Source organism: Protomyctophum bolini (genome assembly GCF_963924005.1).
Source record: "Protomyctophum bolini genome assembly, chromosome: 7".
Taxonomy (NCBI): Eukaryota; Metazoa; Chordata; class Actinopteri; order Myctophiformes; family Myctophidae; genus Protomyctophum; species Protomyctophum bolini.
This window is the reverse complement of record NC_137868.1, coordinates 47576638-47592869: the sequence shown is the minus strand read 5'-3', so window position 1 is coordinate 47592869 and position 16232 is coordinate 47576638. Positions and strand designations below refer to the sequence as shown.

The 16232-nt window shown below is 43.9% G+C and overlaps 1 protein-coding gene across 1 annotated transcript in view; it reads left to right on the top strand.

The window, feature by feature from the left end:
• Positions 1 to 760: 760 nt before the first annotated feature.
• LOC308318778 (guanylate-binding protein 1-like) overlaps positions 761 to 16232 on the top strand; it is a gene marked incomplete at both ends in the record, with an annotated part of 31225 nt that continues 15753 nt past the window's right edge. Inside the window, 8 exons of the mRNA XM_080768407.1 lie at positions 761 to 789; positions 1755 to 1879; positions 12254 to 12256; positions 12979 to 13173; positions 14669 to 14796; positions 14985 to 15094; positions 15601 to 15788; positions 15906 to 16142. Coding sequence (XP_080624533.1) covers positions 761 to 789; positions 1755 to 1879; positions 12254 to 12256; positions 12979 to 13173; positions 14669 to 14796; positions 14985 to 15094; positions 15601 to 15788; positions 15906 to 16142 — 1015 coding nt within the window. The remainder of the gene's footprint in view (positions 790 to 1754; positions 1880 to 12253; positions 12257 to 12978; positions 13174 to 14668; positions 14797 to 14984; positions 15095 to 15600; positions 15789 to 15905; positions 16143 to 16232) is intronic.

Here is a 16232-nt window from a genome sequence, read left to right as displayed (position 1 = left end):
GCAATGGCAAAGTACTCAGAATACAGCATATTATCTCAACATTATGGCAAAGTGAGCAATAACCGATCAACATGTTGTACAAATAATATATTAACTATAGCATGACAATGAAGGATCATACTAAATAGCAAGTAAATATTCACTAGAACATATGTGAACAATCATAGTATAGAATAAATCGGTCAATACAGTACAGGGGAACAAAGGCTTACTTTGGTCAAGTACACATGGCTGGAGTAGTGGGTAGACTCAGTGAGGTCTGCAGGTGCTGCATGTTGCCTGTGTGAAGGCTGGAGACTGAGTGAGGAGTGTGGGGTGAGTTTCTGGTTATATGTGGCACACCTAGACTGTGATTGGCTAGTGAGTTAAGTGGTGTAATGGCAAACACATGTGTGATTGTGGATGTAGGGAATTGGGAGTGTCCACCAGAGGCTGCCAGTAAGACAGCATGCAGATAATTCACAACACTAATGTATTGGATTTTGTTGCGGGGTTTCGCGAGCGATTGCACAAGGCCAGACAAATAGCTAGCAGCTTTCTGAGTAAAGCTCAAGGTAAAATGAAGGCATGGTGTGACAGGAAGGCTGTGCATAGAGTGTTTGCTGTGGGTCAGAGGGTGTTGGTGCTGCTCCCACTGCAAAGCTCAGCCTTCCAGGCCAAATTCAGTGGTCCTTATGTGATTGACAAAAAAATAAGTGAAACGGATTATGTGATTTTGACGCCCGATCGTCGCAAAAAGACGAGGGTTTGTCATGTGAATATGCTCAAGCCGTATCTGGCTCGCACCGAGTCAGATACTCCTGTTATTCCCGCAGTTGTCGCCTCACTTTCTGCAGCAGCGCCGTCACTTTATTCCCCTGAGAGTGATGGGCTGCGTGTAAAAGGTTCGTCTGGGTGACGTCTACAGAACTCTGAAATATTGAATGATTTACCGGGGTATTTAAAGCATTTGGGTCCACAGGCGCAAGCAGACATTATTGCTTTGATGGAAAATAATGTGAATCTGTTTTCAGATAACCCATCACGCACATCAGCCCTTTCTTGTACAGAAGGATTGCCCTCCTATTAAGCAACATGCATATCGGGTTAATCCAACCAAGCGTGCTTTACTACGAAAAGAGGTTGACTACTTGTTAGAGAACGGGCTGGCTGTTCATAGCAGCAGTGCATGGTCTAGTCCTGCTTGCTGGTGCCTAAGGCTGACGGGAGCCAGCGGTTTTGTACGGATTTTCGTAAGGTTAACAATATAACAGACAGTTATCCGCTCCCGAGGATGTTGGATTGCGTGGATTGGGTGGGGTCTGCTAAATTTGTAACTAAATTGGATTTGCTAAAGGGTTATTGGCAAGTGGCTTTGACACCCCGTGCATCAGAGATCAGTGCATTCGTGACACCAGACGGTTTGTATCAATATACAGTGATGCCATTTGACTTAAGAAATGCGCCAGCGACATTTCAAAGATTAATGAATAATGTACTAAGAGGCATGGACAATACAGAGACTTATTTGGACGATGTTGTAGCTTATAATGATACTTGGCTTGAGCATAATAGACACTTTGGGACAGATATTTCAGAGGCTAACCTGACATTAAATTTGTCAAAATGTGAATTTGGTTGTGCGACCGTAACGTATCTTGGGAAGCAGGTTGGTCAGGGCCAGGTACGTGCTATCAATGCAAAAATCCAAGCTATTCTAGAATACCCTGTGCCAAGGACTAGGCGTGAGCTCCGCCGGTTTTTGGGCATGGCAGGTGCAAGGCTCTCCTCTGCAGCACTCCAGTCCTGGCTGCGCCCGACTTCACCAAACCGTTCAAGCTGGAGGTGGATGCCAGCGCCTGTGGGGCCGGTGCTGTCCTGCTCCAGGAGGATCTTCAGGGTATCTGTTACGAAACCCTTATGTTTAGCAGAGTCTAGAGGCTAGAGTAACACAACATAATTTGAATGGGATACCAAGCATTTAAAAAGGTGCAAATAAGAGACGAACACAGGATTCGAGGCAAAAAGTACCTTATGGTATTTTAGTGGTTTTAAATCAGGATTAATATTTACAAGGTTCGCAAAAAGTTCAGATAGTTCAAAACAAAAGTATGCCACTGCCAGGGGACACGGATGTTGCCAAAATAATAAACAAAGCAGCTAAGGTGAACACAATGCTGTCTAACTGACTGACATGAAAACAAAAGCCTGACTGCCTAGCTACACTGTCCAATGAGGATAAATACAAAAGTGGCAACCATCCCTTACCTAGTGTGGTTTAACATAGATTCTGCCTACGTGTGGTCTATGTATAGAGGCCCCCATCTTACCTATCCCAAGGCAGGGCATATGCACTAGACATACAGTAGTAGAACAATCAGAGCAAGGTGTCTGTGGTCTAGCAAACAATGACTGCTGTTGTTGAAGAGAGATCTGCTGCAATGAGCCCAACACAGCCCTTTTATAGGGCACAGGTGTGTGTGATTGGTTGAAGGCGGAGCTAGGGAATCAGAGCCTGGCCAATGAGGGCTGCTGGAGTCAGCCACACTGGTTATGGACTTCAGACCTGTAGAGGATGCAAAGAGGGGAGAGGGAAGGAGAGACAGGGAAGGATTACAGACCCTACAGACAACCATACCTACGTGGCACGTAACACGCCCACCAACAAGAACAAACTTACCCTAAGTTTGTTCATATCTATAGTATACAGTAGCTTGATCCACAAGAAAAAAAAATACTGTACTTAGGCGTGGGACAACGCATCGGCCATGACGTTGTCCAAGCCTTTCTTATGCTTTATTTCTATGTGGTAGTTTTGGATGATGAAGGCCCACCTCATCAAGCGCTGGTTCTGGTTATACATTCTGTGGAGGAATGTTAGTGGGTTATGGTCGGTGTATACAATAACAGGTACAGAACTTGATCCAACGTAAACTTCAAAATGCTGCAAGGCCAGCAGCAAGGCCAGTGCTTCCTTCTCAATGGTGGAATAGTTAAGCTGTGGCTTAGTACATTTTCTAGAGAAGAAACAGACGGGATGATCAATTCCATCAGCACCTTCTTGAATTAATACAGCCCCAGCCCCCAAGGCACTTGCATCCACCTCTACTTTGAATGGCAGAGCAAAGTCTGGGGCAGCAAGCACAGGAGCACTGCATAGCAATGCTTTGGCCTTCTCAAAGGCCTGCTGACACTCTGAGCACCAGATAAACTGTCGGGTGTCACTGAGCAAGCTAGTCAGAGGAGCCATGACTGAGGAAAAATTACGACAGAATGAGCGGTATAGTAGCCAGCCAGCCAACGACGCAACTCACGTTTGGTGGTTGGGGCTGGATAATCAACAATAGCCATAACTTTAGCATGCACAGGCCGCACTTTTCCCAAGCCAACCTCCTTGCCTAGATAAGTAACGGTTGCTTTTCCAAATTCACATTTGGCCAGGTTTACAGTCAACGCAGCCGCTGTCAACCTGTCGAACACCATTCTGAGTGTTCGGACCAAGTGTCAGTATAAATGACCAAATCATCTAAGTAAGCATTACAGTGGGGAACACCGGACAACACAGTGTTAACTAACCTTTGAAATGTGGCTGGAGCATTTCGCATCCCAAAAGCTAACACATTGTATTGAAGAAAATCATCAGGGGTTGCAAATGCAGATATCTCAGAGGCACGGGCTGTAAGGGTAACCTTTCAGCAGATCCAGCTTGCTCACAAACCGGGCTGAACCAACATTATCAATACAATCTTCCATCCGCGGGAGTGGATAGGAGTCGGGTACAGTGACTGAATTAACCTTACGGAAGTCAGTGCAAAACCTAGGAGTGCCATCAGATTTTGGCACCAACAAACAGGGTGAACACCAAGGGGAAGCACCCTATGATCCGACGGACCATTGCTCCGAAGGAGCATTGGTCCGAGGTGCGCTGGGGGTCGGGAGAGGGTGGGTGGTTAGGTTTAGGTGTCTGCCCCGGGGGAGGTTAGGGTTAGGGTGAGGGTTTGAGGTAGGTTGTCGATCGGACCAATGGACCGTCGGCATATTGACGCGGACCCAACACCAAGGGCTGGAGCTCGGTCTAGCCAAATCATTATCCAACAGGTACTGTACTTCCTTTTTCATCGCTGCCCGCTTGGCTGCATTGGCACGGTAAGGATGCCCCCGGATGGGGGCAGGATTAGTCACAACGATATCGTGCTCTATCACTGAGGTACAACTAGGGGTGTCATTGAAAAGCCTTGGATATTCTAAAATCAACTGGGTAATGTCAGCACGTTGCTCTACAGGCAAGTGGGCCAGATGAGAAGACAGGTCGGCCAACATTTCAGAATTAGCTAGTCTGGCACCCTGCTGAGGAACATACCTAAGTTTCAGACCATCCTCATCTGGAGCAGTGTTGAACACAGCAGACACTGAAGCTACAGTGGCCACAGGTGCAACATTACTCTCAGATGGATCTGGGTCTCGAGCATGGTACAGCTTGAGCATATTGATGTGACACACACGGGTGTTACGTCTGCGGTCAGGAGTGTTGATAACATAATCTGTGTCACTCAACTTCTGCACCACAGAGTAAGGACCTGAGAAGCGAGCGGACAACGCAGATCCTGGAATAGGCAGTAATACCAACACTTGATCTCCTACACAAAATGAGCGTGCCACAGCTCTCCTATCATAGTGCTTCTTCATGACACTCTGAGAGGTGACAAGTGCTTCTTTAGCTAGGGAACAAGCCTTGTGTAGGCGCTCTCTAAACTGACTCACATACTTCAATATGTTTGTGGACTTGGGAGAACTTTTCCGGAGACAGGATTAGCTCCTTCAGAACCTGGAGTGGTCCTCTCACTGTGTGACCGAAAACCAACTCCGAGGGACTGAAGCGCAGTGACTCCTGAACCGCTTCTCTAAGGGCAAACAAGGCAAAAGGCACACCCTCATCCCAGCTATTACCCTCACCCAGACAATACTTTCTCAATACTGACTTGAATGTCTGATGCCAACGTTCTAGGGCTCCTTGTGACTCAGGATGGTAGGCTGACAAGACTCTGTGCTCAATTCCTAGGGACCCTAGGACCTGCTTGAACACACGGGACATGAAATTAGTACCCTGGTCACTTTGGACCACCTTAGCAAATCCATAAGTAGAGAAAAACTTTGTCATGGCCTTCACCACTGCTTTTGCAGTGATTACTCGAAGAGGAATAGCCTCCGGGTAACGGGTGGCAGAACACATTAGAGTAAGCAGATACTGATTACCATTACGGGTCTTGGGTAGTGGTCCCACACAATCAACGATGACATGACTGAAAGGTTCGCCCATCACTGGAATAGGACAGAGAGGAGCTGCGGGAATGGTCTGGTTAGGTTTTCCTGTGACCTGACAGTGATGACAGGTTTTTCAAAACTGGGCAACAGAGGTTCTTAATTTAGGCCAAAATAAATGTTTCAACACCCTGTTGTAAGTTTTCGTAATCCCTAAATGACCAGACCAAGGGGTCTCATGAGCCAACAGCAGCACCTGGTGGTGAAAGGGGGCAGGCACAACGACCTGAGTTACTACCCCCCAATCCATGCCAGCTGCAGCAGGCAATGACCATTTTCTCATTAGCAAATCATCCTCCACAAAATAAGCTACTTGCAGCCGCAGGGTTAATAGCCAACTCAAAGCAATGAGCTAACGTGGGGTCGGTTTTCTGGCCAGCCATTATCTGCTGCAGAGTAACTGGAAGCTTAATGGAAGGCATATGGGCTGACAGTGCTTTTACCTTTGCCGGGCTAGTTGAATGCTGGGGAGGAACATCAGTAGGAAGTGGAGTGGACAAGAAAGAGTCTGACAAGTCAACAGACTCACCTTCCTTGCGTTTCTGAGCTCGTGTAAGCACACAGGCAGGAAAGATATCTGGGCGGACATCTGAGCCACATGGCATATCCTGTGCCTCAGTGTGTTCAATAACCTCTAACACTGGACAAACCTTGGCACCTGCAATATCGTTTCCCATAATCAGGTCTATACCTGGAACAGGCAAAGCAGGGCGCACAGCTACCTTAAAGCAGCCAGAAACGAGTTTTGTGTCAATATGCACATTGTGCAGTGGAACCTTTATGAAACTCATATCAATTCCCTGGGCGATGCTGTATGCACCAGAGAACGTCGTCTCTGACAGAGGCAGAACGTCAGTTAGCAGAAAGGACTGAGCTGCCCCAGTGTCTCTCAAAATCCTAATTGGCTTCCTGCTACTGGGTTCTCCAACCAAGGACACCATGCCCTCAAACGTGAAGGGCTTGAAGCCATCAATACAAGTAGGAACAGAGCTGTTTGCAGTCTGCTGCTCAGGCACTGTCCCAACAAAACCAATCGGTTTTGCATTGCCGGGTTTGGGGGACCCAGAGTTCTTTCTTTTCAACTGAAAACAATCTTTCTGGACATGGCCCTTGGTGTGGCAATAATAGCATTCCCTCTCCTCCTTAGAACCTACAGGAGAGGTGGAATTACCTGGGCGCGCACCAGACGCGCCAGGACCCTTACCACGAGGTGTCCCAAACACCTCCTTATGGGTCAACATATACTCATCAGCAAATACAGCTGCTTCACTGAGTTGAGATACTTTTTTCACGTTCAAGTGAACGACACAACGTTCTGGGGCACACTTCTTAAACTCCTCTAAGAGGATTAGCTCTCGAATAGATACGAAATCGTTGATCTTGCTAGCAGCACACCACTTATCGAACAATTCTCCCTTCTCCCTAGCAAATTCCACAAAAGTTTGAGTGGAACCTTTCCTGTAGTTTCTAAATTGCTGCCTATAGGCCTCAGGCACGAGCTCGTAGGCACGTAGTACGGCAGTCTTACACAAATCATAATCAAGACTATCGACAAGAGGCAATGAAGCAATTACATGTTGCGCTTTACCGGTTAGCTTGCACTGCAGCAGGGTGGACCAGTTCTCGCTTGGCCAATTAAGAACGGTCGCAAGGCGTTCAAAAGAGTATGGCAGAGTATGGCTGCGATCAAGCCAACGGTGCCAGAGATTAGCTGTTCACAGACAGACACACGGACGGACGGACGTAGTGCAAAACATACTCTCTCCCCATGCCTTCGGCCTGGTGGAGACAACAAAAGGCAACTGACTTGGTCACAGTAGTGGCTCCATTTCATCAGGTCACTGAAGGGAAATGGCCTGATCTCGCACACACACACACACACACACACACACACACACACACACACACACACACACGTTGTTTAAATGCATACTTGACTGAGATCACATTAATAACACACCACTGCATGTCCTATCAATTCCTCTATCAAGTGTCCATCATTACACAAGGCCATGCCAGGGCAAAAAAATAATAATGTTGTGGATTGATTACCAGTGGTGGAAAATAACGAAGTACAATTACTTCGTTACTGTACTTAAGTACAAGTTTGGAGAATTTGTACTTTTATTGACTACTTTTCTTTTGCTGTATTTTTACTTTTACTTCGTTACATTTACAAGGAAAAAATCGTACTTTTAATGCGCTATATTTAAAATCGGACACCTCGTTACTCGCTACAAATTAAATAATAAAATCTTATATTTGTCTTACTGGAGGAATGCGCAGTTGAGAATTGAACAGGGCTGCTCAACTCTCAGATAATAGGGGGGCGGAGTTGTGTTCTGCTGCCTGGCCTGCTTTGAAGACGGCAAGACGCACACACTGTGTTTTGTCACACGCATTCAACATGGATGACCGGTCCGAGACACAGTCTTAGCAGAAGGATTTTTTATTTTTGTCCTTGCCTTATGCCTTACGCCCATGCCTTAATATTTAGCGGAAAACCAACCAATAAGTCCCTATCCGACACAAATGAACTAATCTTTCTCAGCCGTCACTGGAGCGCGCATCTAGCTACTGCATGATCATGCACGCTGACAGACAGCAGACACTGTCCCAACTCCAACACAAACACTGAGGGAACTTGTTGTTGTACACACATAATGTGCCACGAAAAATAGCTTCCAATAGCTTAGTTGGTTATTATCGCTTCGAGGAGGTACGTGTCCATAATATCGCCACGAACGGCCAACAAAAGACATCTCTCTTCCACAGTGAATGAAGCTCAGTGATGCCTAATTTATTCTTCGCCGTACAAAGTGTTCCGTGCTGAAAATAGCTGATATACAAGCTCACAACTCGTCGCGTATTTGAGGTACTTTTATACTTTTACTTAAGTAACTTTCTTAATGGGCACTTTGTACTTTTACTTAAGTAATTTTCAAGTAGAGAATCAGTACTTCTACTTAAGTAAAATATTTTTGTACTTTTTCCACCACTGTTGATTAGACAGCGCTAATAAATAAGGCTATACCATTGTAATGGAAGACAGCAGAATGTGTGCAGATTCAGAAGTATTGAGTTAGAAATGGGCAGCAAAATACATGAGAAAGGTGTGAATCAGTGTTGTTTTTTACAGCAAATTTCTATTTTAGTTTTAGTCATAGTCTCTTCAATAGTTTATTTAGTTTTAGTCACATATTAGTCACCTGGAATGCTTTATTGTTATTGTCTAGTTTTATTCGACAAAATATCATGAGATTTTAGTCGACTAAATCTACAGTTGATTTAGTCAACTAAAATGTATTTTGGCGCGCCTTGATGCCGTCGCAATGGCTGATTTTACCCTTGCTGAAAATAGCAGATATACAATGTGTTGCAGGGCGGCACATAGTGAGCTTGTAGATATGCTATTTTCAGCATGCAACCAAATGTAAAATGACTTATACTGGATCTCTTGTCCACTAGTCCCTTCCTAACATTTTAGTTTAGTTTTTATTTGTTGACGAAATCGACAGTATAGGCTATTTAGTCATAGTTTTAGTCATCATGGTTTTATTCAACACTGGTGTAAATGTTCCAACCTTTCAGAAGACATGTAGATGCAGTGAACACTAACTAACCACACGCTGCTTGTTGTGACGTGTCACAATGACTTGGTTGCTCGGTCACAGTCTTCTCCTTATCTAGGCTGCAGTTGTTGTTACAAAAGGGAAGAAAAAATATTTATAAGGAAGTTGTTGGGGAAATACATAAATTAGAATACGTGTAATGGTAGTGTGACATAGTTAAAGAGAAAAAGGCAAACATGCATCAATATTGTAATCTATAGGATAAATAAAGCTATATGCACCATTTAAAAGATGTGGCCTCCAATATCCTCTTTTAGCAGGCACTGATCAGAGCTCCTTTTCTGGCAGAACTGAGCACGCTTTAAAGTTGATAGTTCTGACGTGGAACTCTTTTCATCAGCTGTCACAACTGTTGCAGAGCTACTTGAAAAAATATCTGAAGAATATTTAGTGGCAATAAGGCAGAAAATAGCAGCCAGGAGAATGAGACCATACCAAAGACACCAATAGCTGCCAGCCAGATCGGTGCTGTGGGAACCAACACACGGGCACTGGCGGTCACGAGGACATCACGTCCCACATTAACATACGTGAATGTGCTCGAGAACGACACAGAAGTGCAGAGACTGGAAGCAACAATGGAGGGCTCTTCGAATTATGACCGAGAATGATTTGTGTTGTTCAAAAGTATCAGGAATATTGCAAAAGGGGGCACGGTGGCGCAGTCGTTAGTGCTGTCGCCTCACAGCTAGAAGGTCCTGGGTTCGATTCCCGCTGGGGACGCTGTGGGTGCTGGGGGTGTGCTCCCTCCTCTGCGTCATCAGTGCACATACCCGAGGCGGGGTTGGCGAAAGGGCCCTTCTGTGTGGAGTTTGCATGTTCTCCCCGTGTTCCCTAGGGTAGGTACCCTCACAAAAACATGCAGGAATCCTGGTCTCTAAAACTACCTCCCCCTGGCCAGCCGGGGAGCCTGATGGAGGGGAAATTCCCCCCTGTCAGGTGAAAAGAAGCAGCTTGGACTCCTCATGCAGAGAAGGACGCCATCTGTCCGGCGTCCGCCGTACTAGTGCTGACATAATGAAGTGACATTATTCCTATAAAACAAACGTGTGTTGCACTATTGTTTTCTCTCTTTTCTGTCCTATTGCTTGTTTTTTTTTCCTCGTTTGGTTGTTTTTCTCTCTCCTGTTTGTTTACTTAAATTAAAATACCCGCGCTCTGTAATGACGTCAGTAGCGCTCGGGTCGCGCTGCGGGTGACGTTTGGACAGTTTGATATGCGACTTCATGTGGTCGTTGCATTCAGACTGAGCCAGATCTCCACAGATCGGATTTAAATCAGATTTGAAACCACCTCGGATGTGACTCAATTGTCACATTTGAAAAAATCGGATTCCATGTGACCTGTCTGCATTTAGACTTTTTTAAGCAAATCGTATTTCTATCTTGAAGTGACACAGATCTGATTCAGGCTAGATTTGGCTGCCAGTGTAAACCAGGCCTTACAGTAAGTATTAAGAAAGGAAAACAGGAGGTAATTCATCAAATGCATTAAGACATAGTAATCTAGGGTCATAGGTACACCGAGAACATATAACCAGTCTAAACAGTAGATATATCTATTCATACAGTATGTAAAGAGGTCACTCAATGCAGACAGTGCAGAAATACACACAATGATTAGTAATCTTTAAGGTGGCTGTGTTCCATTTGATATCCTAATCCTAACAGCAGCTCATGCTGTGCAAAGTCTCCTTGGTTGATTGTAGTGTATTGTCAGTTGTATCATGAGATGATTTGTGTACTCTGCCCGGTGATTGGTACAGCTGCTTCAATGTCTTAATTCATGTTAGTTTCTGGTTCACGTTATGATATATAGACATATATAGACACCATAACATATGTTGTATGTATCTGGTTTCCTTGTTTCTTTTAAACACTACATTGTTTTAAATATAAAGACACTTCCAAGTAAGCAGAAGCATATTAGGCTGCTGTATATATTTTTTGGGGTGAAATTTCATGAAACTGTCAGGATTTACAAGACATTTTATTACATTTCGACCTCAGGACTAAATGGGTTACCGGTAAGTACATTTACTCAGTTACTGTCCACCATGTAGTAGCACACGCGTTCCAGCCTTATTTGCTGCGTTCCGCGGATCTGAAGATGTCACTGCGCTGATTTTCAGATTGGCAGAACGCAGCGAAAAAGGCTGGAACCCAGGCTATGAATGTATAGGCCCATGGTGTGCCCCCACTTTTTTTTACTTGAGAGCTACTTCCAAAACGACCAGCTCAACAAGATCCACACAAATAATGCTGAAAATAGTTTAAATATGTACCCGAGGGGGCTTTGGAATAGCGGCAATGGCGTTACATACAGTACAAATGCACTTGGAATGGGTAATAGAGGGGGGCAATGGAATGGGTAGGGGTTTTTTTTAATGTTTTTTTTGTGGTTAAGTAGGGATTTTTTGTGTTTAATTTGTAATGCTATACCGATGTTTGTGCACAGCAACACTCTTGAAAACAAAGTATTGTATTGTGGGTTGGAGCCCACAGGCCCTTGTGAGGTCCGGGGACCCCCAGGGGTCCTTGAGAGAGTTCCAGGGGGTCCCCAGCTAAATGATAGTCATACAGTAATACAATCAGAGTTGAATTAACTTTGATTTTATGATATAAATTGGGGGTCCCCGAGATAGAAATGGGGGACCGTAGCCTAATTCAGGTCAAACTGGGCGTCCTTGAAATGAAAATGGTTGAAAATCACTGCCAGAACCTTCTCTTATGGGGGCCCTTGGCATATATTTTCAAATGGGGGCCTAAAGTGTCAATTTGGGGGTCCTTGATATGAAAAAGTTTGGGAACCACTGCTTTAAGTCACATTAATTTGAGTGGCAGATGCCCCTTTTTAATATATTTAAATTAAATATTCTTTAGGCGCATGTCATGTGATCTACAGTACCTGCACAGCCTTTGTGATCATCGCAATCTACCTTTCTGGGCACCCCTGATGTAGCCTGTTTTGTAATAATAATTTTACAAAAAATACGTTTTCAAATACTTGTAGTGGAGTAAACGTAACACATTTGCCTCTCAGTTGTAGTGTAGTAGAAGTATAAACTATTGAAGAATGAAAATACTCAAGCTAAAGTAAAAGTAGCTCAAAGTAACGTTGTTACTTTCTACCACTTTCAGCAAAGTGGGCGGGAAACTGCCCCCCCCCCCTCTGGCTGTAGCTGGCTAGGCCTCTGATTGGCCAGTATACTGTATAAAAGAACCAGTAGACAGCAGAGAGGTCAGTGAGCTGCGACGAGGTCCTTGGTGATTAAACTTCATAACCTGTCTACTTCCTCTGTGTCTCCACACCTACATCTGAAGCAGGTAAGACTCTGAGACCACTTACATTGAGACCAGAACGTGTGACCCTGTTCACACAGGACTGTCTCAGTGTTAATTTATGACACTTTAGAATTATAGCATTTTTTTCTTGAAATCCTGCCTAGTCTACCATTGCTCTCACAGTAACAGTAGGCAGATGGTTGCATACGATCAGACACCACGTGTTACATTGAGCAGATGCTCTTTTACAGAGCAACTTGAAGAGAGTGCATCATCAATGAGAGTAGGCCTAGCCGCCTGTAGCAGATCAAAGTGCCGCGATGCGAGACATTGTGAGCTTGTAGATCTGCTATTTTCAAATGGCTGAAATGTGGGCTGATTTGGTTTTCTAATCAAAATTGAAGTAGTAACTAAAGTTTTCAAAGAATTGTAGTGGATTAAAAGTACAATGTTTGTCTCTGAGATTCCTGAGCAAATCATACGTCTACTCTAAACTTTTATTCCTGGCCATCGGCCACCGGCATTGCCTAAAGTATAGGTCTCGTATTTGGGCGTTACAATAATCATTTATTTAGGTATAGCCGCGTACATGCGGAAACAGCGGTCGAACATGCGCTGCTCCCGTGCTTGCGTTTAGGGTTAGGTTAGGGTTTGAGGTAAGTTGTCGGTCTAATGACAGTCGGACCAATAGTATGTATAAACTAAAGCCTGTACCCCATTATTATCCTCATGTCCCTCTGTGTTGTTTGTGTTTTCTCCACTAGCAGTGACCATCATGGCATCAATGAAGGAGCCAGTATGTCTGATAGAGAGTGACAGTGAAGGGAGTCTCCGTATGGTTCCCAGTAGCCTGGAGATTTTACAGCAGATCGAGCAGAAAGTGGTCGTGGTGTCAATAGTGGGCATGTTCCGATCCGGAAAGTCCTACCTCATGAACAGGCTGGCTGGGGCAAACGAAGGTGAGCTTTTTAATTATAAGACACGTGTTTAAACTCATGATACAGTATGTGTTCCAAAGTCCCCAAATAACATCCTAGTTCAGATCAATCTAATTTGGCATTTGCCTTTAAGACTCAGAATAAAAAGAGATAGTCTAGTTGAAATATATTGAATGTACTTGTGGGCTCGAGTATAGCGAGTTACCGTACTTATTCCCGGGGCCGTTTGCCCTCTGGGCTGTGACGTCATGTGGGTCAGAGCCATAGGGGTCGATTAACCAGAACAGTTTTACAATGGGGTAATACATAAATTGGCCTCGCTCTGCGCACAATCATATTATGACAGCCTTATCGGCCCGTGTTGAACGCACACACATATGGCATATGGCGTTCCTGAATATTTTAGCATTGTGGGAGTGTCCATATGTTAATTATTTTCGCTTTGCGCAATTTGCTATTAAGCCCCTTGACCTAAAAACACTCAGCGCATAACGATTAGACGTGGGTCTGACCACCTCATAAACGTAAAAGGCACTGTTTGATTTTACACTTGAGCGGCTCTGGGAGAATGCTGGAGTGTTGCCAAGTCTGTTTATTATAAGCGGCTTCTTTTTCTGTAAAGTTGCTTGTAAATATTGGTAGTTGTGGTTGCTTTTCTTGTTTCTAAAGTGGTTATGTGGGCTTTTCTCCTAATGTTGTTTAAACCAGTGATCCTCACACAGCACATTCCCATGTCAAGGATCCCCAGATGAATGCATTTGCCCAACTAAGGACGGCTAATCCAAAAAATTAATTAAAAATGTCCAAGATTACTTTTGAAAATAGCAGATCTACCAGCTTACAATGCATCACATTCATTCATTAAAACTATGAACTCTGACTGCAGGGGGATATATAATGATCATTATAACAATGTGCAAGAAAATATTTAAAAAGATGGAAGAACTTTGTATCTGTGGACAATCAAAATATGTTTTTTATTTTAATGTGGGGTCATTAAAATTAATCTGGATATGGCAGACTCACTATCTAGAAAATAAAAACATGGCACTTCATTTCAAATAGGTTACAGACCCCTATATGCGCTTATTTTGGGATTATTTTTATAGACCTATTTACTTGTTTCTATGAGACATGGCAACAGCTCTTTGGTTGCGTCTTTTTTTTGCTCTTCACTGCGGCTCGTGATGTCATGTTGTAGTTCGGTGGTCACCCCACCACCGAAAATCCATACTATGAATAACGCTTAAGACTGAGGGCTCGAGTGCTGTTCATGCAGCCCTGGAGATTGACAGTGTCTGTAATGTTTATGTTGTACTATTACTACAAACATTCTAAAATAAAGGGATTTAAGATATCTGTCTTACTCTATGGCTCTGATATGGGTCAACCAATAGGAAGGCAGATGGGGGGTGCTGTGATGTCATGTGGGTCAACACGCCATCATCGAGTAGAGAGCTAGCCCAATATTTTCTAGTTTTGGTTCGTTATTGTCCCATATTATTCCATCCTCAAGGATTCCCTCTGGGATCCACCGTCCAATCCAAGACAAAGGGCATCTGGATGTGGTGTGTACCTCACCCCAGAAAGACTGACCACACTCTGGTGCTGCTGGATACAGAGGGACTGGGAGATTTTGAGAAGGTGAGACGCCATTTTGTTTCAATCATTCATGTTCAAATCAAGTTTTACAGGAAGGGATCAGGGATGTGACGTCAGAGGTTTTGGGGGTTTGTGGAGTTGGGCGTTCACTCCCACGACACTCTGTAAATTATTCTAATACTCATTAATCTCATTAAAAATGACGTCCAAACAATTTATTGGGCTTTCAGGGAAATACGAAGAATGACAACTGGATCTTTGCCATGGCAGTTCTGCTCAGCAGCACCCTGGTCTACAACAGCATGGGTGTCATTGATAACAAATCCATGGAGAACCTTCAGTATCCTTCACATTATTCACTCTTTATTATTATATGTGTTCACTCACATTATGTCTGGGACTATTCAATATGTGGCATGTTTTCAATTAGAATAGTCTTTTCCAGTCCAAGTACATTTGGACAAAGCTCAAGTATATTGTTTGGGAAATGATAAACAAGGTTTACAGTATGTCTTTCCAATCTCCATAAATGCAGATAAACCTTTTGAACTAAATTAACCATCCTCCTGCTTAGAGCTTTGGTATTGTGAATGCAATGAGAGGGTGTGAGTGCACAGCAATAAGATGCTTTCTAGCTCCAAAGAGAGTTTCAGGGACAGTTTTACTCCTAACAAACATTTATTCAGTATTTATTACTAAATAAATGTATCATGTAGGCATTTATGTCTTTTCAGTTGCTCACATCGAAAGTATAAATCCCTGCTCAGTCTGTAAAATGCTTTTCAAACCCAGTGTTGTCACTGTTGTGTGAGGTTCTTTTGTAAACCTTAACACCACCCCTCACAGATATGTGACAGAACTGACAAAAAACATCAGAGTTAAGTCCAATGAGGATGAGAATGATGATAGTACATATGTAGGTTTCCTTCCCTCCTTTGTGTGGGCTGTGCGAGATTTTGCACTCGAGCTGGAGATTGATGGGAGATCTATAACAGAAGACGAGTACCTGGAACACGGCCTCAGGGAGAAACAAGGTTTTCACGAATTATTTGAATACACCGTAATTGAAATTTCCAAAAATGTAATCTAGGCATCAGACGTTATTTACACTAAAAGGTATTGTTTTCTGTATTTGTTTCATGTTGTCAAAGGTCAAGAGAATCAGAAGTATAACGAACCCCGTGCCTGCCTTCGGAAATTCTTCTTGTCTCGCCATTGTTTTGTGTTTGAGAGACCGGCCACCGCCAAGATAATGCAACAAATGGAGAAAATGACTGATGATGACCTGGATGAAGACTTTGTTGAACAGGCCAACAAGTTCACTGAACACATCTATACCAAGTCTAACACCAAGACTCTCAGTGACGGCATAAAGGTCACCGGCAGAAGTAAGTGGGATTAAAATATTGAATGTACACTGCAGCCACTGAGTGTCTGGCATTTCTGTCAGTCAACAGTATTTGAGGGATTTAAATAAA